The sequence below is a fragment of the Columba livia genome, chromosome 2 (genome assembly GCF_036013475.1).
Source record: "Columba livia isolate bColLiv1 breed racing homer chromosome 2, bColLiv1.pat.W.v2, whole genome shotgun sequence".
NCBI lineage: Eukaryota > Metazoa > Chordata > Aves > Columbiformes > Columbidae > Columba > Columba livia.
In genome coordinates, this window is record NC_088603.1 from 116817015 (window position 1) to 116840651 (window position 23637).

The 23637-nt window shown below is 38.4% G+C and overlaps 1 protein-coding gene across 4 annotated transcripts in view; it reads right to left on the reverse strand.

The window, feature by feature from the left end:
• Window positions 1–16717: 16717 nt before the first annotated feature.
• TRAPPC8 (trafficking protein particle complex subunit 8) overlaps window positions 16718–23637 on the reverse strand; it is a 55109-nt gene continuing 48189 nt past the window's right edge. For 2 of the 4 annotated variants that reach the window (XM_065053406.1, XM_013367547.3), the window contains 4 exons: window positions 21511–21558; window positions 19944–20089; window positions 18324–18413; window positions 16718–17765 (listed from right to left, as the gene is read on the reverse strand). In XM_065053406.1, the coding sequence (XP_064909478.1) occupies window positions 17531–17765; window positions 18324–18413; window positions 19944–20089; window positions 21511–21558 (519 nt within the window). In that variant the 3' untranslated portion in view covers window positions 16718–17530. The remainder of the gene's footprint in view (window positions 17766–18323; window positions 18414–19943; window positions 20090–21510; window positions 21559–23637) is intronic. The other 2 variants (XM_065053407.1, XM_065053405.1) reach the window with 1 other exon arrangement.

The window sequence follows — 23637 nt, forward strand, 5'->3', positions numbered from 1 at the left end:
AATTTTTAATAGACTGGAATAACATGAGCAGCTGCTGAAACATGCAGTTGATAAACTGAAGATTTTGGGGTACTACAGATAAATTTAGAAAGATAGATTTTCAAAGCACTTTTTAGGCATCTACAGATCAAGAGAGGGGCCCCACAGATTAAAAAAAACACAAAACATACATGCAACTGAAAAGATAAAGCACATATGCACTGGAAAAGAGAGAATATGTGTGCCTACAAAAGGTATTTTTAAAAACTGTTCTTCTTTATCAGTATGTACTAACATAGTATGGAAAGATGACCACACTCGGCAATAACTTTAAAACGGCATAATCTAGAAGGGCATTAGTGAGAAAATGGGCTATGAGTTTAAAAGCATTTTCTACAGTGGTTCATAAAGGCAAATATTTTGTTGATATAAAATACTGCAATAAAATTTCATTGGGCACTTTGAAAGTTGCCCTGTTTTGTTGCTGAAGATGCTTCTAAAAATCTGCAAAATATAAGTGAAATATTTGTGCAAGGTACTACTAGTATCACAAAAGTCACCAGCTTTATTATAATATAGTTAAATAAAATACAAGAAATTAGACCAATAATTAATTTTTTAACGTGAACGATGTCAGGTAAGAAGATGAAAGGACTCCATGTTCATAAACCTAAACTTATTCTTTATTAGGAAAATTATTTACTATGAGGTAAAATAAGCTGCAACTAAGGCTAATCTGCAGTGGCATATACAGAAAAGTGTAACCTTTTCACTCAGTTTTGGTGAAGACTAACATCTTTTAAAAAATTTGTTAAAACAATTTGTTTAAAAATTGTGTGCACTCATATCTTAATCTAAACAGAACTTCACACATACAAAAAAGCAATGATTTAGGAAAAAAGATTCATCAGACAATTCTTTATCATTAAATGTAATTTTAAAATTTCAAAAACCTAACTAGTGATTAATAAATTAATTAATATTATGGGCCTAAATGCGTCTATGAATCTAGGCCTACCACTCCTATTGAATTCAGCTGTGGGCAGCCAAACTAAACAGAGCTTTTCTTCCTGGAGAGCAAAACATTAATCAGCTTTAAAGTAAATACTATCCTAATCAGACTGGCTTAATAATTACCAGTTACCACAAATGAATATTCCTGTAAATAACTGTGAAGAAGCTTGAATTCAAACCAAAATTAAAGTTGCTCACTGAAGCCAAATTTAACACCACAGTCCTTTTTTATAATGAATTTTCGTTTCCACTGCTGCTCACACTGTTGGATTTGAGAAGTTTTGGTGTAGCTAACGGCAGTGAGATTTTTTACTTGCTCACCCAGGGCTTGTGGCCTCTGATCCAAGGTTCTTTTCTTGCAACACAGTTGCAATTTTAGGAGTGTTCTTCCAACATATCTTACCCTGTTCCCCCAGAACAGGGTAATAAAGAGAAATAATTTCTCTAATAAAGAGAAAGCAGAGCCTTAGACTCAGCTGTTCCTGTGCTGGGTGTTTGGCCTTCAAAACCATCCCTGTCCTTGGATGGTTTTACAGGAATGGTAGAGCACTGCCAAGGCAAACTGGGTCTGTCTGCTGCCTTTGGCATCAGTGTTCTGACTGCATTTATTGCTGACTCTACACATCAAATAACTATTTCTTCTTTAAAAACACCCACACAAACACCCACACAAACACCCACACAAACACCCACACAAACACCCACACAAACACCCACACAAACACCCACACAAACACCCACACCCCCCATGATTATTTGTGCTCAACCTTAGTCCTGAACAAGCAGGTAACATCCCTTTTCTGCTCCTAATAACAATTCTTCTTTCTCTAAAGACATACAGTGAATATCCCAGGCTTGCTCCTAGTCTTGGAAGTTTCTCTGTGTACATAGCTGGTCTTCCAGTCAAATACTGTTGTTTATCATGACTGTAGGGTTTGCCCTGCAAATGGCTCAGCAACTTGGGTGAAAATGGTCAGTCTTTTAAAAACATTAATTGAAAAAACACCAGCTGAATGGCTGACAGCTGCCACATGAAACATTCATGTCTTGGCTAAGCTACTCGCATCATTCATCCTAACTGTGAATCCTAACAACCCCACTCAATATGGGGTAGCTTTTATACTTTTCTTGAGGTAGCTGTAGTACTGAAACACAAATTGTCTGCTTCACATATCTTTTACATTGTTGCTTGTAGCTTGGACATTTTTGCTTCCAGCTTTCATATTACTTCCAAATGTGTGTGTATACATATATATACGTGCCACTCCATAATGACTTCTTGATCATACTGGCTGTGCTATGACTTTTTGGGTTGTTTCAGCCTGAGTCCACATACCTGTCCTGTATTAGTAAATGCTATTACTTTGGGCCAGTACCTGATTATCAGCAGCCCTTCATCTGGAAGTCCTTCTCCAAAGTCAGATCTGTTGCTGTCAGCAGCGTGTTTTCTAGGATCCTAAGTCCCACAAGAAATACTGTAGTGGGGAATGTCATGCCTGTATTTGCACATGGGTATCAGACCTCAGGTTAACCATATGTTTGGTTTGTGGCTTTTTTTGTCATTCCAGTCTCATTTTGCAACCACAGTAGAAATCAAAGCCAAGCATTTGGCTCTTACGCTAACATGTAGGATATTAATTCTGGCAATAATATTTCCTTTCTCAAGTAATTTCTCTCTTCTGATAAACCTTGATTTCTTTTTGTCTTTTTCTCTCATGGACAGCTCTGTTCACACCAGACTAGTTTTTGCTTGCATCCTTGTGCAATTTTCTAGAGATTCAGGATGCATTCTTCATAAATGCCAGTTCTTCATATGTACACCTTTGCTGATCACCATAGTCATCCTAGGTAGGAATCCCGACAGCACAAGTGCTGCGTTGTGTTTCATTTACCACATATTCTGTATACTAAGTGAAATGATTGTTTAAAACATCAGCGTATTATTAAAAGAATAATTTGTTTTCATCTGCTTCTGATATCAGTTAGTTAAAGTATCTTCTCTTTTTCTGTCCTTCTAGGACCTTGGAAACTGGCTGGAATCTCCACTGAATGATTCAACAAAATAGCAATTCCTGGAAAATTAATAATATGTACCTGAAACATCTCCTTCCCTCCTAAAAACAGCACCTTCAAAGAAAACTGGGATTCCTAGGAAACTATATAATGTTGTCACTTTTGACCTAAACGATTGGTATTCAGGAAATGTGGATTAATTCACACCGATGATTAAAGTGAAGTAATAGTTTGATGGAATGCTAGTGGTCTACCAGAAAATAAATAAATAATCAGGGACACCTTTCACTCCCCTCTGCATGTTGTAAAGAGGGACACCAGGAACCCAGAAAGTCACTCCCTTCCCCCATTCTCAATCTGGCTCTTCACCTTTTGAAGTTCTGCCCAAAACCTGCTTGCCTCAGATTTCTGTCCTGGCCACAATACTTTTCCTTCGGCAATTTTTAGTTTTGTTTTGCCAGCTTCATTTTGCTTTTATAGAACACATTCATCATGAACACCAATTTTAAAGAGTTCTGTGATAATCTGTCAACCAGTGCTGGAAGCCTTCTACACTCGAGCCTAGTATTCTTTAAAGCAGCATAAAGGATAATATGGATTTAGTCTACAAAACAACTAAAATCCTCTATAATGGGACACAAGTCAAATGTATGCAAGTGAATTAGCTTCTGAAAATCTCCATCAGCATTTCCCTTGGATTTTGCCCATCAGCCACCACTGTCCTATCCCAATTTTTCTACAGAAATCTGAAGGAGCGGAAGCCCAAGGTTTTTATGATCATCTCCATTTCCCATCCAAGTTGAGGAATTATGGTAATATCTTTGTTTCTTCCCAAAGTGGGAATAGGTGATTTCAAATAATAAATCTATACTACTTTTGAGACACCATTTTCCACCCTTTTCTGTTCCTAAGACCCCAGGTGTGACCACAGCTCAGAGTTCTCCTTTATTGCTTTCTCTTAGACCCAGTATCAGGACAGTAATGTTTCAAAAAAATGCAGAATAAATTTAGTTGGGATTAAGTATATATTTGTTTCCCTTCCCAGGCCCTGGTTAGTTGCTTAGTGACAGTTTGTCATATCTCAAGAACAAACACACTAAAATAAGAATTTCAGGACCGGTTTGAAGAGATTCATAATCACTAAGCTATGTATGTCATATGATAAACAAAGGAAAATTACTCTGAATTAAAAATATACTGTGTCTTATCTAAAACGTATTACAGCACTGTGTCTTTGCAAAAATTAACACCAAGTATAAATAACTATTATCAAATAACAAATAGGAATTGGCGAAAGCCAGTTCTGTTTCAGGAATCACATATTGTTAGTTGCACATCTATATATTCTTAGCAGTATAACATTTAATAAATACAATAAAATATAAAAATGTGTGTTTTCTTCTAAAAATTGAAAAAGGCAATTAGGTATGAAAATGACAATTTAATTTAACAATAGATTTGTCTATTTTATTATTTATGCTCTGAATATTTTCTATTTTATGCTTTGTTTCACTCTGCACAGTCAATTTTCCTATGAAAATTCCCGGTTGCAAAAACAAACCACGTTTCCTCAAAAATCTTAGAAATAGTACAGATAATTTTTTCCAGATAGCCTGGTCTGTTTACAAAATTGTATCCCCAAACAACATGAAGGAAAACTGTGCATGCTAATGAAAGATTTAAAAAAACTTGACTATAATTAAGTTGGTTTTAATTTCAGCCTCCTCCTTTTACATGGATTAAAACCAGTGTTGTTAGCATTGTTTTACCACTTAAAGCATGGATCTGAACCATGAATATAATTTAAAACTATACAAAAAAATTTAAGAATTATGATCAGAAAAAAAAAAAATAGCAGAAACCAAAAAGCAAACCAACCAAACAAAAACATTAAGGAAAGAGAAAGAAAATTGCTGGAGGGCGGTGAATTATAATGTCTGCTTATTTGTCCAAAACCTAAAGATTTTATTCAATCAAATCTCTGACAAAATCTGAACCAAAAAGGAGTTTTTTGTCCTTGCTGCTTAGAAAAATATGGCAAATCTCAATTCATTTCATAGACACAGAGACTCTATTAATCATTGGTATCCAGTGTCAAACCATAGCAGTATGTCAAACAGTTTGATTTGTACTCCTCATGCATAAAAGCAGCATTTTGAACTTAAGATACTGATTTCTTTTCTCCTCAGCCAGAGCCAGTGCCCTCTGCAGTGCTGTCAATGCTGGGTCTATTTCTCATTTCACTGTCTTTGGAAATGCTACACCGGTCAATGCATCCATCATACAGCTACTATATAAGTAACATCGTGCTGAAATTGTGTGGTCATTCTCAAGTAGTCACACCTGACTTAACACTCCTGATGAGAATAACTATCTGTTTAACAAATTTAAATGTCTACAGCAGTATATATGATTTTTACTAGGATAGTTGATGCAAGGCATTCATAAAGAGCAGGACTATATGTACTTGCAGGAGACAATTCTATTTGGTAAATCGTTCTCACTAAGATTAGGGAGAGCACAGTCCCCTTTTCATTTACCATGAGACAGCATAGGAACTCTTCAAGCAAGCAGGAGTCCCATCTGCTCCTGGAGATGCTAAAGCTGGCATGTTGGTCCCACAGCTGCCTCTGGGATTGTTTCTTGTGGTCAATCAGAATAGTTTTGGTTGGATGGGACTTTCAAAGATCATCCAGTCCAACCCCCTGCAACAAGCAGGGACATCTTCAACAAGATCAGGTTGCTCAGAGCCCCATCCAGCCTGGCCTTGAATGTCTCCAGGAATGGGGCATCTACCACCTCTCTGGGCAACCTGTGCCAGTGTTTCACTACCCTCACTGTAAAAAATGTTTTCTGCATGTCTAACCTGAATCTACTCTCTTCCAGTTTAAAACCATCACCCCTTGTCCTACTACAACATGCTCTGTTAAAAAGTCTGTCTTCATCTTTCTTACAGGCCCCCTTGAAACACTGTAAGGCTGCAAAAATTCTGTGGAAGACAAGAAAAAAAAAGGGGGGGGGGCAAAAATATAGTGAAGCTGCTCTGGCACAACCGCCCCTCATTTCCACCAATGCCTATTAAAAGCAGCCAAAGTGCAGAAGACAGCAGCAGAGTGAAGAAGGCTCCCATTACATAGCTGCCCTTCCACTGTCATCTTAAGGCACACAAGACAAATGAAAATGTAATGAGAATGTATAACAGAAGCATATCACTGTACAAAGCCCTTCACTGGAAGGGGTTTAAACATCCCATTTTTAATGGTAAATCATCAATGCTATAAGAATGGATGTATTTTCATGGCAATCTGTGTCAATGTCAAGTTTCACACTCTCAGAAAGTATATTATAAAACACTAAAAATACCTATGAAGTATTCAGAAAAATTCTAGCCAGTAACCAGCTTCATGACATAGTAATGCCTTGGACAACAGAAAACTTTTCTGAGGAGTATGTTCAGCACCCACTCATGTTCTCTGAACTCTGACTTACAGAGAAAAAAATTCTTACCTGGTAGGAAAAAATGTGGTGACAAACAACAGTAAAATATCCGCTACCTCCTTGTCATCTTTTATAGCTCTGTTATTGAAAAAGTTCTACATATTACTCTAAAAACATCTAAAAACACATTTCTGAATGGCATTCCAATAAGTTAAAGAACCATTCTGCTCCAGTTTGCATCTAGAAAAGAAGAATTAAATTTAGTAGTGTTTTTAGTGTAGCTGAGGATACAATTCATCCAGAATGCTTAGGGCTCATTTGACCTACAGATGAAGAGAGCAGATTTGAAAAGCAGGCAGAAACAGAACACAAACCTCTAAGGCAGTGACAACTCCCCTCTGTGGTCTGCAGAATAAAAACTGTGATCCTTAAGGACAGATGTTTAGATGAAAAATTGTGTTAGCTGCAATTCCTGAGCCTTGTCCCCTTACCTCGACTGATGCATTTGGTCGGTTCTGTCAGAGCAGGAGAACTTTCCGGGGTGGTTTTCTCTCACCAGGCTCCTGATGCTCCCCCCAAGCAGAGCCAGAAGCGCTCTGAGCTGCCACTGCCCTCTGCTTTCTCCAGCAGCTCCCTTCAGTTGCCCAAGGCATTGCAGTAGGGAGGGATTATTTAATATAAAACAACAAAAAAATCACCATCAAAACAAACGAAAAAAATCCCGATTTGTCTTATGGCTTTTGATACACTCAGATCCCATTTTCAAGTGTTTCCCTGGTGCTATGAGCGCTAGCAACGCATACTACAAAAAAAACTGAGAGTCTCAAAGCATCATCTTGGTCCAAGAGCTCAGGCTTTAGCCACAACAGCGAAGGTCATTCATATCACCCTGGGTATCAGCAACAGCAAGAAGTGAAGCCCATGTCCCAAGCACATTTTTGTGTCTCCCACTGGTGTGTCCCTGACAGCAGCATCTGCAGGGAGAGGGGGAAAATCTGGGCGCATCACCTGATGGTTTCTTCACAAGGATAGGAAGAAAGAAATGTTATGCCAGTAAATTTCAAGCAGTATTTATTTTCTTGGTCAGGAGGGGCCATTACATTCTCTGAAACCTCCTCAACATACAGAAATATCTCCTTCACCCTAGGGCTTCAAAATAACTAGGGATTGTGAGGCACTTGTTTAAAGATAATCATTGAGTTATTTCCTTCAGTAAGTAAAAACTCTCAGTCTTTTTTTTGGGTGTTGTTTTTTTCTTCTTCTTTCTCTTGGTAGAATTCTCATCATCCTGGAGGAAACAGGGTAAGGAACTATTCCACAGTTATCAGAAGGAGAACATCACATCTATTCTAACTTAAAGAGAAGAAAACCCAAAGGAATAACATTTGCAAGCATGAGCTGAATTGATTTATACACAGCTACAGGCTATAAGCAACATTTTTTAAACCATGTCAGTTTTTCACTTTTTCAGCTACCACTGAAGCAATTAGCAGAACTCATTAGCCAAATGACATTTTACAAATTAATGATTTACTCCTGTAAGCTGATAGAAATGAATAGTAAACATATCTTGATTTAAATGGGATCGGAAAAAAATCACTCAGTCCTAAAATATGTTTAATCGGCATTCATGGTTTTAAAAATAGAAGGGTTCAGAAAATTATCTTCTGCTCCAGTCTAGTTTGTACTCTATAGAAGTAATTTTGTCCACTGAATTATTCAAGGGTAATTTCGAGAAGACAGCAAACATTAAGATTTCAAGTGACTAAAATAATGGCAATGTGCATGTGAAGAACGGCTGAATTTCCCTCAGTGGACTTCCATTACTGCAAACATCTTTATATTTTAATATACTCAGAAATGATATCTTATCCTGCTCTTATTCCAGTGACATAAGGGAAAAACAGCCAGGAGTCGCTGCTGTATCCATTGCAATCCAGAGACCTGACTTTTGATACCTGGGATAGATGACACTTCAGTGTAGACAGCTGTACATCACAGAAAATACTGAATTAGAAGATAAGATTTAAAACTAAATCTTTTGAGTAAAGGTGAAAGCCTGGTTTTGTACTTCATTACTACCTTTGGGATCAAAGTTGAAGATAAAATCTGTCCCCATTTAGCTGAGCATAGCCATGATTTACCACATGATATTCCATTCTCTTCCAAGCAGCTTCACTGGCCAGGTGACTGCTTTCAGTAAGGCAGCCATACTCACATTTTACAACTGACTACTAATAGAAGCACTTATTTTTGTCGTTTAGTCAGTGGAGGGAAGGTTTGCTTTTGATCAGCAAGAAAGCTTCCTCACATTATGCAGCTATTGTGACCACAGGTTTAAGCAATGAAAGCCATCAAAAAGTTGTGGTCTTTTAAATTTCATCATACTGCTTATACACTATCCTTCTCTCCAAGGCATAGGTATTTTCTACTTATACTTCGACAGGGTGTTTTCTCACAACCTAAACCATTAGGTTTTCCTCATCTTTTTATCTTAACGAATATGCTATACATAAGGGGCTCTGTGTTTCACATAACAATACAATCTGTGCAGTGGGACCCACACTGGCCACAGGTATTGAACACCATTTCTACTGAACTGGAAATCTCTAAACAAATCCAAATGCTAAAAGTAAAAATTCTTCTATTTTTATATTGTCACCTTTTCTGCTTCTTCTGGAGCAACACGCAGTGTAGGTACCTGCCAAAAGAACAGTTGCTTTGAACCTCTGTATTCTGCTGCTGAACTTCACAAAACCCTATTTCAAAAGTGAAGTGAAAATGAAATTGAATGCATATTCCAAGAAACAGTATCACTTCCTAACACTAAGAACCTTCCTCAACAAGAAATTGTACTTACGGACATAGCTTAGGTAATCATCTGATGTATTTTGTCCTGAGGGATGACCAACAATTCCAGGAGGATTCCCAGGCTATTTAGTAAACAAAGCTAAGACTAAAGTTTTTAAAAGCACATTAACCAATGAACACATAACCCTCATTACAGAGAAGCCCACGTTTCAAGGCACAGGTCACTAGGTAATTTGTATCTGAGCAAAACCTAGTCATAGCCAAAACTGAGAGTGAATCAGTCCTCATTTCTTTCTTTAGCTTCAGGTCTTGAATTCTTAGAGTCAGTAATATTTATCCATGACCTGTGACATGAAAGATAACACTACTATTTGACTTTCTATGTAAGGACTCAGTGGGAGAGAAAGAAGATCTTCAACACTTCTGCTGATAAATTTCTAATCATAGAACTGAGCTCTCCCTCCGTTTTCACACCCCCCCCCCTCCTCCTTTGTTTTACCTTCAGTGTTGAGTGACACCGAAATCCATCCTGGTGGAGGCAAAGCTGCTGCAGCTCCATGTTCTTGGCCTCAGCCAGCAGTGAGCTTGGGCACATTTTCCCAATAGGCACACACATGAACACATGCATGTAACATGTTACACACGGCCAGCTCCACAGATCAAACCAGAAAGAAAACATAGCAGTCACACAAACAGCTGATCAAGATGAAAGACTGCTAGCTGGAAATACACACAGCATGGATCCCTCCAGCAGCTGGCCTTGCACACTCGGGCTGCCCAGCAGCTGGCCCATGAACTCCAGGTCTCCCCAGTTGTTGACACATGAACAATTACAAGCCCCAAGGGCCACAGCCCCACTACACTTGCTGATGCAGATCCCCTCACCCCCAGCTATGCACACACCCCAGAAGGACACCATGGCAAGTGTCTTTAGACACTTGGTTTACCCAGTAGCTAGTCCTTGGATTCTTGGTCTCCCTCAGCTGCAGGCACCTAGGCAGGTGAGCACCCCAAGCCCACAGCCCTACTCCAGTTGCTGGTATACAGAAACCCTCTTGCTCACACCAGCACGCATACAGACATACAAATACCCTGTGGATCCCTCCAGTAATTGGCCTGAACACTCAGTCTACCCAGCAGCTGACCCTCAGATCCTCTTATCTCCAGTTGTTTTGTGTATTGAGACAGACAGATGGGTCTGTTGGTCAACCTCCAGACCACACAGTCTCCACAGCAGTAGGCCTGGACCACCTGGTCCTTCAGTAGCCAACTCCTTCAGTTATCTGACACAGAGAGGCTGACTGAGAGACTCCTAGAACCCAGATTCTCTCCTGTAGCCAGTTTGGACCTTTTGGCACCTCCAGTATCCAGGTCTGAAGAAAAAAAAATGCAATGTCCACCTACTGATGAGAAAGGACATTTAGAAGCAGAAAGCATTAGATTGCAGCAATGCTCAACTCTTTTAATTTGGATACAGAAGTAGAGCTGTCACCTATATTCAGCGATGCAGTTTCCATGTATTTCCCATAGCACCTGAGACAGGAATTCAATACTAAAGACAACATAGATAAATCTCACAAGGCTATTGATAAAATACTCAGTGAATACAGTAGGCAACAGCAGAAACAAGCAATCTTCCAATTTGCCACTACCATAAGAAAAGAGTAGTAGTGTGACAGAATCACTAACTATATTTCTCAGTGTCAGAGAGAAAAATACTGCAGAACTAGAGAGGCACACAACCCACTTCCACAGGGTCAGGCAATGCCACCCCTCTCCCCTCTGCCTGCCCCAGCACTGCCTTGGTGCTGCTGGAGGGAGAAACACCCTTCCCTGCCAAGGACTGCCATTAGCTTCTGTGCAATTAATGGTGATAGCTAGCGGTTAATTTGGGCAAGGCTTAAGCCTCAGAAGCTGAAGGAGAGCTGGTAATTTTGCAAGTCTCAGTAAAAAAGTGTGGTTGCAGGGTGTTCCCCTCCCTCCTCAATAATATAAAATCACTACATATATCTCTAAACTGCATCAGTTCCCTTGCGCTGCCACAACACCAGATGAGACCCAAAGGCACAGCCTGGTGACATCAGCAATATGAGGGATGCACCCTGTGAGACACAGGACACAGGCCCCAAGCACCTCCAGTTAGTGGCCATCCTGCATGGGCATGGCAAAGGCTGCACCCAAACCTAGGTTTGGATCACATATTTATGCAGATTTAATTTCACATTAAAAAGCCCTGCCAGCCACCACGCAGAAATGAAGCTGTTTTGTGCAGCTGCTTAACAAAAATACCTTCCATGTGCTCGGGCAATGGCAGAGAAGGGCAGGGAGGAAACCCACTTGCTGAAGACAACCCCTTCCTTTGAAGGCAGTGCCTCTTCATTTTAAAATTCCTCCCCTCACCAGCACCCAGGTAGACACCATCGCTTCCTCCACCTTTGCCCCACACAACCCTTAGCACAAAAGCCCCTCAGATGCGAGGAAGCTCCAGCCCCACCATAGCTGCCAACTGGTGGCTCTTGGCCAACAGGGATGTGGCACCTCGGCACTGGTGGCCGAGCTGTGTCTGTGGCTCTGCTTGTGGGGCCACAGGGGTGCATTGGGCAGGCACATGCTCGGCAGGCACGCTCAGTACATTGTGGCTATGACACAAAGGCAGCAAGAGTCACCCATGTGAGCTATGGTGGCAGCCCCCTGGTCCTGCAGCAGCCTCCTGAGGGGCACGGGCCCAGCAAGGGGGAGCCAGAGGCAGCCAAGCACCTGGAAAAGGAGCCAGAAGTAATCTGTTAGATGTTTTTCTAATAAGATAGTAACAGTCAATTAAAATGAAACCACCTACAATAGTAAGGAAATGGCCATTTTGTCTGCAAGTTAGACAACAATTAATACAGCTTTTGCTATAACCTATTCCAGAATCCTATGAATTTGCAATAATATGACTTTTATGTATTTATTGCTAGTTAAGTCCTTATTCCGCTACATAGAATGTCTAAATATTTAAATAATGTAGTTTAAGATAGAGACATAAAGATGAGCTTCCATCATAATTTAAATTAAAGCTAAGATTACATTTCCTATTTTAAAACATAGAAGATTTTAGTTTAAAAGATGAGGCAACATGTTCTGGAAACTCTACAGTTATATCAGCATAACCAGCCCTTCTAATTTATTTTTTTTTAAATAAAGTACACAAGTCAAGGGGAATACTGCATTTAGTATGATTTCCACCATTCTTTTTTTTTTTTTTTTAGAAGGTAGATGGGAACTGATACTTGATACCAGAAAAAGGCACAAGACCTTGCTATAACATCATAGTCATCTCCTATTAAGAAGAATCAAAGAAATCTCCCTTCAGGTAACTACTATAACAGAAGTGCAGAACGGAGCCTCCCTGGGAAGCTTATAAATGAGACTCCGGGCATTCCTTCTGCCATACCAGCAGCCAGTCTTAGCTGTACACAAGTCATTGAAACCAAAACTTTGTCCACAAAATAATTAGGTTTTCTTCTCTTTCGGTAACCAGCAACTATAATTACACCAGAACTTGCGACTGACACCTTGGGCAACAAACTAAATGCATCCTCAAGATGCAATGCAGACTTTTAAACATTTATTGTGAATGAGCATTGCCTGCTGTCTCCCAGGGCCTGCACTCGTGCTGCTCTGCTGTTTCTTCTTTCTTGTCCAGTTGCAAACTGTGAGATCCCATCCTCCTCCTTCTCGCAGTGTCTTTAAACTTGTCCCTTATTTTTCTACCTTCTGCCACGCTTGTACACCTTCACTAGGTTTGCTCAGATGACAGCAATCATCTTTTTAAAAGCCAAATTTTCATCTTCTTGGTTAAAAAGAAATAAAATAAATTTTTTTTTAAAAAAATCAGCAGTTGAGTTCATTCCCTTGGTAATCAGTCTGCCTACAGGCACCATCTGGACATGATCCTTATTTTCCATTACAGTGAAGGCCTCAGGTTTCACTTGGAAAGCTCTGTCCAACTCTGCTCTTCCTTCTTCCGCTCCCAGTGGCCGAGTTCCCTATCACTTTTTCACAGGACCTCCTCAGCCTGGTCCCTCTGTACACATCCTCCATCCCCTCTTTAACTCCTCACACCATGCAGCTTCCTCAGCACCCATCAGATAGCATCATGCAGAACTCAAAGCCACTTCAGCTGAATTTTTGAAGCATTAAGGCGCCTATTTGCTTCTATTTGCTCCAGGTGGCATTCTTTTCTAGTATTCTTAGTTAGCTTTAATTATAAGCACTTCAGAGATGTGACAGTTCACACAAGCAGACCACCAATAGATACTGCTCCTCATGAACATATACAAGTTCTGTAAGCAAACTACAAATATATGAGTATTAGTCATCCGACTTCAATTTGCACATGAAAACTAAGCAAGGAAGATTATTTCTGCTGCTTTACAGGAGAGACTTAGAACAGGATGGCTGAATTACTACAGAAAGGAAAAGAATAGCATGTACATAAATGATTCATCTGCCATACTATGAATGTCATTTATTTATACACACAACTGATTAAAATATTAGAATTCACTCTCAAACTTAAGGAAGCAATGTAAAGTGTAAACGTCACCACCTTGATTGGTGTTCTCTCCATTCTCAAAATATGCCTTCATAAATATTGCCTGCTTCTTGTATCATGTTCACAGCCTACTGAAGACAACATAAAACCTTATTACTCCAGATTTGCATTGTACAAAATAGTAATCTGCCAATGTAGCATTTCACCAAGTTTTGGCAAATCTACCTAGAACCACCTGAATTTCCATAGCACAGGGTGGAGTAGCACATACTCCCACGTATGAAAGCAACAGAGAAATCCACATATCAGAAGTTCGTTGGTGACATAAAAATAAAGAGGCTTTTATTTGAGCTAAGTCTATTAATGTATGTAATTATTCCTGTGTTCTATTTAATACAAGATTAAATTACTTCCAAATTCCCCACCATACCAAGAATGAAACTGAACATCTGACTTGCCTCCAAAATTCCCAGTTTGGCAAGTTTCATGGTTTTATATGGCAAAAAGTAGTTAAAAAAAAAAAAACAAACACAAACATTAGATTCCTAAAAACAAATATGTCCTAGATCTCATAATTTTTGAGGTAGCTAGAAAAAGGCCTCAAAGTAAGATGTGGTATTTTGATCTACTCCAAGCTGCAATCTTGCTATGACAGATGCATTAGGATGCTCTTGCACCTTACAGCAGGCCCATGGGATTCTTCTGAAGGAGTATTGCTCTGCAAATAGCAGAGTTTCAGCCTTTACAGGTACTTACTTGCTCAATAGCAAGACCAGATAATATTTATTTCAACACAACTGTTTTCTGTCATTTCTGTGGGTCCACACATGGGCACACATAGTTTTCCTTGTAATGTCCACTGTAATAATGTAATAATCCATTAAGGAGCCAGGTTTAGCTCTGTCTCCATGTCAGCTCCTCGCCTAAGCAATCGCATAGTAAACTTCTGGTGTGTCACACCAGTGACTACGTTTTAAACTCTATTTTGAACAGCTCCATGCTTTTCACATGGCATAACGTGCATCATCAGCAACACACCATGAAGTAACCAGTGTCAATTTGGAAATAAAGCATCTTCATGGTTACAAAATAGAGTCATTCCTTGGACACAGCATGACAGCTGTCTTCTATAACAGTATGCCATGCTTCAGAAGTTAGAATCACAGATACTGCTTTCCAGTAAATTGTCTCAGAATGCAACAAGTTAAAAACTTCAGTATTCTTGCAATCACCACAGAAGGAAAGAGAATATAGGGGAGATTTCACTTAAGTGTGAAGAGAAAGCAGAAGTTTGGTTTGCTTGAGGTGGATTGTCTTTAGCTACATGATATTGTGTCTACAGCAAAAATCGAGCCCTAGCTTATCTATACGGCTGACAGCCTATCCTGCTGAGCTTTGCATTGCCAAAAACTCTTTGCAAATACTTCTTATACATTAAAAAACTCTCATGTCTAGATACACAAACATAGAAATCACCTTAAAACTGCATATGTAAGAGTTTACTAGTTTTACCCAAGTTGAAAACACTGCTCCAGCTCTTTTAGCTTCTTTCCACCCCATTAGCTCACCATAACGCTATAAACATTCTCAAGTCTGAAGAAGGGTCAGTCTCGACAGAGTATTTCCATCAAGCCAAGCTACACAGGTGTTTAACCACAGCTTTTTTTCTTAGATTGGCACTAAGGGAAGTGGTGAGTGTTGGTTTACTTCATCTGAAATTTAGGATCACTGACAAGCAACATATCAGTCATCAGGATAGCACAGCCTGGCAGTTTTGTAGTGTTAGTCATGCCTGTTGTTTACAGGAGTACAACTTCCAAACCACAGGAGATACCATTTCTTACCAGTTTCTTCCAACAGGTTGAAAAAAAAAAAAGTTAGACTTCTGACCCCTATCTCACAAACCTCTTGTGGAAACACCTATCAGAATAATGGTTACTTAGGTCACTTGAGTATTTGAAGTAGTCTTAAAAATATACCAACTGTGACTTAGAACATTGTGATCTACAGCTAGATAGCTGAATGGTATCAATAGTGACTCCTCTTTTCCTAAGAGTGCCAAGAAAGAAAGAGTGCTGGTGACATAACACAAGGCAACAACACCAAGAATCATTTAGAAAGAGTAGTCTTCCAACTTACCTAACAGCAGTAAAAAACAATCAACTAAAACAAAAACACACCACAAAACACCACCTACCACACACACCCCCAAACCACAAAACCACACACAACACACAACCCAAACTCCTTCCCAGAAGCAATATATGTATTGTTGGCTAACACTCAAGTATTCTGTTGATAAAACATGATCCACGGTCATATTAAGTCATGTGCCGTGACGGCATTCTAAGACTTTTCAGGAAGTTTTAAGACTTGGAGACAGTCAGTGTATTACATACAAATAAAATTGGAAACCTTACTTACAAATAAAAATATGCATCTGAAGGCAAAGGTACCGTTTCATAATTCCATGTTGTCCTAAGAAAGAATTACCTTCAGCCACAAGTTATACCAGACCATCAGAAGTCTTAGATTTCTTCAGGTACTCAATTTCCTTTGTACCTGGCTAACTCACCATAAATCGTAACTCTGAACTCTACACTGGTTTTGCTGCACTTGTTTGCTTCACACAGCCTTCCATACATTCAACAGCTATTACTCAAAATAAAATCCTCAGCAGAGAGCAAGTAACTCAGACTTCCCACACAGCTGAATTCTGGAGATTGTACCTGGGAACAGTGGATAAGAACTCAAAAGGCAAATGCAGCAGCCACTACAAGTTTCAACACCACACAGGGCAACAGGACAGGAACTTCACCTGAGCAACGACGGCCAGGATGAAGACAGTACAGAATATATATACAGTATCAGCACCTATAGATTGCTACAGCTGTATATAAAAAGGGGAAAAAGGCCACAAGTCCATACAGTGAATACGATGTATGTTTTATTCTATTTACAGTACATTTTGTTATAAATATAATACATTTCTTGAAAATCTGGAGTAGATTTTTTTTTTAAACAGATCAATTGTTATAGTTACATAATAAAGCAAGTGACAATTTAAATGACAATTTCATGGTTACGCTCTGTGTTGAGATGAATGAGAAAATACTCAAACTGACTGAAGAAATTATTTGTGAAACACCTTAGGTGGGACTTGTATGTAAACCTTGAAAGGTCGCCAGTTTCCATAAACATGAAAACCCAAAATCTTCAGCTAAAGAACTGAGAAACAGAAGTGAATTTGAGACACCTTATTGAACTCCACAGTAAGGTTGGGATTTCTCATGACTAATGGCTTCAGACAGGAAAGAGCCAATGAGGGTTTCTTCCTGAACCATATCCTAATACAGCCACAAATATTAACACACCATGCTGGAAGTTGTAACAGCTGTCAAGCTGCATTTTTGACAGAGCATATGACATATAAATATGTTCAGATTTGGAGTTAGAGTATTTCGTGTTATGAATATCTTAATTACCAGAGAAGAAGTACATTATAAAAGGATAAACGTATTTTCAGTCCAACGTGCGTTGCATTGAGAAACAAATTGACAAGTAGTCTGAATATTTTGCTATTTTCTTTCCTACACAATCTTTAGTAACAAGTTAGATGTCTGAGGTGCTATTTCCAAAAACTGCAGCAAAATGTCAACCAGCAATAAGAAAAGAATCCCATTTATTTTGTCTTTTAGTGTGGGTTGTGTTGTTTGTTTGTTTGTTTCCAGGAAGTGGTCAGATATTATTGATAATAATCAGTGCAGGCATGGAGTTCTGCTGACTTGTTTCAAACAAAGTAACTTGGTCCACTAGCTTGGCAAATACTCTTGGGGTTCCAAGATTATAGACACCTGTGCGAACAAAGCAAGCTTTCAGCTGCAAGCTATAGACCTCCTGGCTTTTAAGTTGAAGCTTGTACTGTGTTTGCCCAAGCCATGTAAAAGATCCATGGATTTCTAGTGCTTCTGGGCTGGAAAAGAAGGTAACAAAGTTAGTTCTCTGTATTTGAAGCATATATTACCACTTTACATGATTCCCTCTACAATGTCTCTACAATCTTCCCTCCCACCACAAATATTAGGTCAGGGATCCCACAAGGTCTATTTTGTGGTAAGCAGACCAAGTAGCATTATGTCTACTGGGGGGACAGGAGAGCTGGCATCACTCTAACCAGAAATGAGTTAAATTACCTTGTTTTAACAGAAGTATTTAACAATGTATGTTTAATAAAGTAAGGCTGCTGAAGCTTATATTTCACTAGTTCAAGCATTTCCACTTTCCTAGAAAAGACTTGCAGAGTTTAACCGGAGACACAACCCAAGGTTCTGTCTTAGCAACAGTCAGAAGCAAAGTTAAACTGAGCACCAACTGAAAACTCCCATTTGACTGTCTGAAGCCTTTATTACCTTCCATTCTTTCAAAGAAACTGGAAAAAAATCCTATTCTAGATCTTCAACACAGTTAAAACATTACAAGACTCCCCAAAACTAGGAAGCATTCTCAGAAAGTATTGTTTTATTAACATTACCTTGTTGTTTTATGCCGCAAGTCAATCATTACATCCACAACAGCCTGGGAACAATTGGATAGTAAGAGAGTGACAGGTACCAGACAGAGGCTGCAAAGAGAAACAGTTCCATCGTAAAGGAAAAGAAGTTTTACTCTGGATAGGTTTAATTATACTCTTTAATAGTTAAAATAAATTTCAACTAATATAAAATTAACATGTAGTGTCTATTATGGAACAGCCAGTGTACATAGCAATATAACTTAGATTGATTAGAGTTTCCTATAATAAATGCTATTAATTGTGGCAAACAGCACTGACTGAATTAAGCCAATCAAAATTACCACCCTCCTTCATCCAGCTGAGAAAGCCAATCAAATACATAAATAATACCTTAGTTTACAGGAAATCTACTGTTATGACAAGAGACATTTCAGAATTGGATAACATGGTCCACCGTGCTACTATCTGAACCACTGCTTAGTACATTTTGTCTTGATATTTTTCTTTTGCAACATCTTCCATAGAGGAATTGCATCTGACCTAAAGTTTTAGCCAGAGTAGTGCCCAAACAGAACAGACAACACATACATATTTGGTGTTAATTTAAGCCTTTACCTTGAATAAAACTAATACAAGTTGCTCACAATGAGTATGATTCTTTTTATCAGTAATGCTGCAGCAAGAAAGTCACGGGCAGATACACGAACTACTGCAGCTGAAACAGCTCTATGCATGCAACAAGTGATTTATGTCACTGGAATTCATTGACATTGCTTAACAGTTTAAATATCCTAAACCTGACTACTAAGAAAGGAAAAATTAGCAACCATAATGAATAAAATATGAACTTGTTACTAGAATAATGCATACTAACTGTCATCAAAATATGCCATCTTATAAAATGTTTAAATGTTAGAATTTATAACGAAATAAACCCCTCTCTTTTGGCAAATTACTTGCACTAACTGAAATTTTAGAAAAAAGTATAACACAGTAGAGTTCTCAGATAAAACAACTGAAACCTAAACATGTATCTTTATGTTTCAAGTATAGTTCATTTCATATCTGGAAATTAATCCAGAGGGCTGTGTTCAGATCAATTTTGAAAGACTCAGGGATTTTACAGGCTCCAACTAATTCACTGTAGCATTCTGCCTTTTGACAGAGGTTAATTCTGATATTCTTCCAGGAGACAAGCCGCAGTGATTTAAACGGTTACCACCTTCCTTCCAACATAAATCAGAATCATGTGCAGCCAATCTTGGCAAGTCAGATGCTGCAGACATAGCAGTTTTTGACTTAAAAAGTACCACTTTCTGTCTAGATCCTCAAAGTAGTCACACTGTTTACTCTAACACCAAAAATAAACACAAAGACAGCAGAGGATTTGTTTTTCTATCAGTGTGTTTGATAACATTAGTAGTTAACATTAAAACTGATCTGTGGTCTTAATCAGTTTCTCTACACAAAACTTTCATTTCACATATACAATTTTGAAGCAGTTTTAAGACTTGAGCAAGACTTCACCTTCGCATACCAGACTTGATCTTTTTTTAACATAACCCACATAGTATCTCTCAACAGGATATATCAAATTAACAATATTTTGAAAGTTTCAAACAAAAACATTACACAAACCTTTTTTGATGAAAAGAATGATTGAAAGACTCTGGATAATGAAGACTTGTCTTGATAAGATTAGAAAGCTGCTCTGGTGTTGGTCTTGCAGGTACTGGTGTGTTTTCTGGTCGAAAAAACTTTAAAAGAACCGTTTCTGGTAATTCCTGAAATAAATTCAGATTACATTTAAAATATTGACATAAGGTACTGTGCAAACACAAGAAATCCAGTCACAGAACCTACAATTTTCCTTTATGAACTACAACTCCAGGGAAATAAGTCTACAACATCGTGAATCTTACGTTTTTTTCTGATGTGTTTTGTATGTAAGCGTGCTGGAGGAAGAACTGATATAATTGATTTGTTAGTATCTTTTGAGACAGATTTCACAGCTGCTTGTGAAAACACTACCTGTGCGACTTTCACAAAAGCATGCTGTTGTGGCAGTGGTTTGCTGGTGTTTGGTTTTGGTTTGTTTATAGGAAAAAAGGACAGCATCTACATAGTTTCCTGTTCAGCATCTATACCTTAAAAAAAAGGAAGTTCACAAAAGGAAAACCAATAGCCAAGTTTCACAAAACAGATCCAAAGTAAAGCAAGCAGAAATTTATAGGGACATGCTAACAATGACAGAGGGATTTAATAATGTAGAGTATCTTAAAAATCATATAGCAAGCTCTTGCAGATATGGAAGATACCTTTTCCCCAGCTGAAAGCCCAAGCCAAGCACTGACACACTACTTGGGATTCATCCTAACCCTGTGGGTAGAATCAGTCTCTGAAGCAGAATAAGGAAGATGATACAGAAAGATGCAACACCAACTGAGGCCATCAGGCTGCTTTTGGTCCAGCATTACAGCACTACTGTAACTCTGTCCAACATCAGCTAAACTGTTTTGCCAAGAGAATTTTTTTGGGAGGAATGTGACATTTCCCTACAAATCTATTCTGCAAAAAGTCCACCTTTAGAAGGAAGAAAAAATTAAAAAGAAAAAAAAAGGAAAAAAGCCACACACAAAACAACCAACAACCAAAACTAATTTGCAGCAATAAACGTAACTTCTAAAAGCAAGTGAAAGAAGACTTTTTAAAATCCACCAATAAGTGTAACAAAGGGATAATTTTTGTTTAAGGGTGATGGAATTTAGGTTGAGAAGAAATACTATTAGCAACAAAACCTGACTCAAAACAGATACTCTAGGAATTCTGCAGTATGTATGAACACCTCAGTCACTGTTTGCCTGTGCTAGCAACACTGGAAGAGACATCACATGTTTTATCAAGCTTGTAATTCTTTCCTCTTGAAAGGAGAAGTAGGGTTTTTTTAACATACTTTGAGAAGAAAACAAAACACAAACAGTAACAATGAAATACATTTTGAATTATGAATTAATATGGTATTTCCATGGTTATTTAACTTGATGAAAATTGACAGCATGAAACACACTGGCCTCCAGAGATGAGATTATCAGTTTTCATTCAAATTGATCTTTCCCCTGAAATTACAGTCCAACCAGTTATTCAATGCCCTCTTCAACCACATATCAATATCCTATACACTGTAGTTTGCCCTAGAGTCAATTACCTGTTCCAAGTCCTCCCAATCAGAAATCCCGAGTATTTTTTTTAAACCCTACAAAAGACAAATACGAAGGTTTATCTCTACAAACAGACAAGAACATCATGAAATGCAGCAGGAACATTTACTGGTCATAGCGCAGAGTGCTACTAATATTTCAAAATTTAGTTCCCATATTATATGTCTCTTGAAGGACTGGAAGGCAATAAGATTAACCATTTACCATCACAGAGCTAAACATTAATTTCAGACAGACTCCGGGTGTCAGATTCAAAAAAAGAAATCTGTGTCTCCAAGTTCAGCTGCTCAAAGTCTAGGGGTTTTTGTAATGGTGTACCTAGAATAAAGGCTGATACATGACATTTGGTACATGCTTCAGGACAGAATCAAGCACTTCCAAATGGTAACCAAGAAGATATGCATACAGATCAGGGAACTACTTAAGAGATGGTTAATAAGAAATGCTAAGTTTAAGGACGCATTAAACTCCTGCTTTACTCTTAAGCTTGGAAAATTCGATCAAGGCTACAAAAAAAAAAAAAAAGCAGCCCATAACTACTTGAGCACCTGTACCCTCCCTTCAAAAATATGCACCAAGCTGAAGAGCCTCAAACTTTTGACTCTCTATACTTAGAAAGAAATTAAAGCTAATCCAAGAATTAATCAGGTGGTATTTTGTTGCTAAACTCCTAGAGTACCAGCCCCAATGGAGTATTGCCTTTTAAAATGCAAAACCAAAAGTCCTGAAGTCCACTTGTTGATCCATCATGGTTCCTTGCAAAGCCTCCAGAAGTGCCATGGTCTCCAGAGATGGTAACTACCATTTATTGCATACAAGGCAGCCACAACAATGGTTAAGGTGTAGTTCAAAGGCCTCGTCCACACATACTGGTAGAGCTACAGATGAAACTGACTGGAAGAGACTTCATCATAAGAAGAGTTTGGAGGAACTGGATGAGGGAATGGCAGTTTCTCTTATTGTTTTAAATGTTATAGCTACATTTTTAAGCATTTTGTTTTTGCCTAACGACATGCATAGGTACTAACACCAGAACCACACTGTTCCCAGTTGTTACCCTCCAAGAGCTACAAACTGTGTAACTGGTGCTAGGGAAGTTGTTTCTACTTTCAGAAAGCTTTTAGCTGCCCAAAACCATCTAAAAATGTGAGCTTCAAACACAGATGTTAAAACCAGACACAAACTTGCTGTTCCTAGTGGAATAATCTCAACATCTTCACTTATTCAGTAGTTACAAAAAAGCCAGGACCTTTAGAGTCTGATGTTTCGCTGATTTGAAAAAGAGTTACATACTATCCCTACTTAAACTTCTGAAATGGTATATTAGTCATTCACACTGGTTTTAGATATCTCCTGCAGCTGTACTAATCCAAAATTTGGAAAAATCAAAACTTACATCATTCAAATCATCTTCTGCATTATCTCATATATGTAATGGACAGGTCTACCTATGATACATTCCATAATCTCTTTGAATATACTTTCTAACTGAAAAGTTCTTCCTTTCCATTAGATGGATGGACATGGTATCTTCATATGCAGTCATATTAAAGGACATTTCTACTTTAATATGAAAGTCTGCAACTTTGAAAACAAGTCTTCTCAATTACTGGGACAATGCGCTCTTAAACACACCAGAAAAAGTTAAACATGACAACTTTTTTTCCCAAGTTGTATAGACATTCAGCAGACTTGCCCCATAAAAATCACGTGTTACACATAGCCAGAAGGATTATTAACATGCTCAGTCAAGTATGAGGGACTGCTATGCACAGCAGAGAAGAAAAGCTAAATAGAAAACTCTAGAACAACACTAAGCATACATAAAAGCAGAATGTATGAAAGCAACAGAATAAGAGTGAGATATAGCAAGATCCCAAGTGATGTTTCTCTATTTCCCATTTTAGCTCACAGAACTCCCATTTTAAAATATCAGTTTTAAGCTGGTTTCCTTTACGACGTGACTTATCTATACTCATTCTAGCTCGCAACAACAGAAATGACTCCATGGATAGTGCTTTACTAAGACACCAGTAATAATGCATTTGAAAACAAATATTATCATCATGTCTACAGTCCATCAATGTGTAAAGCAGCAGATAAAATTTTCCAGC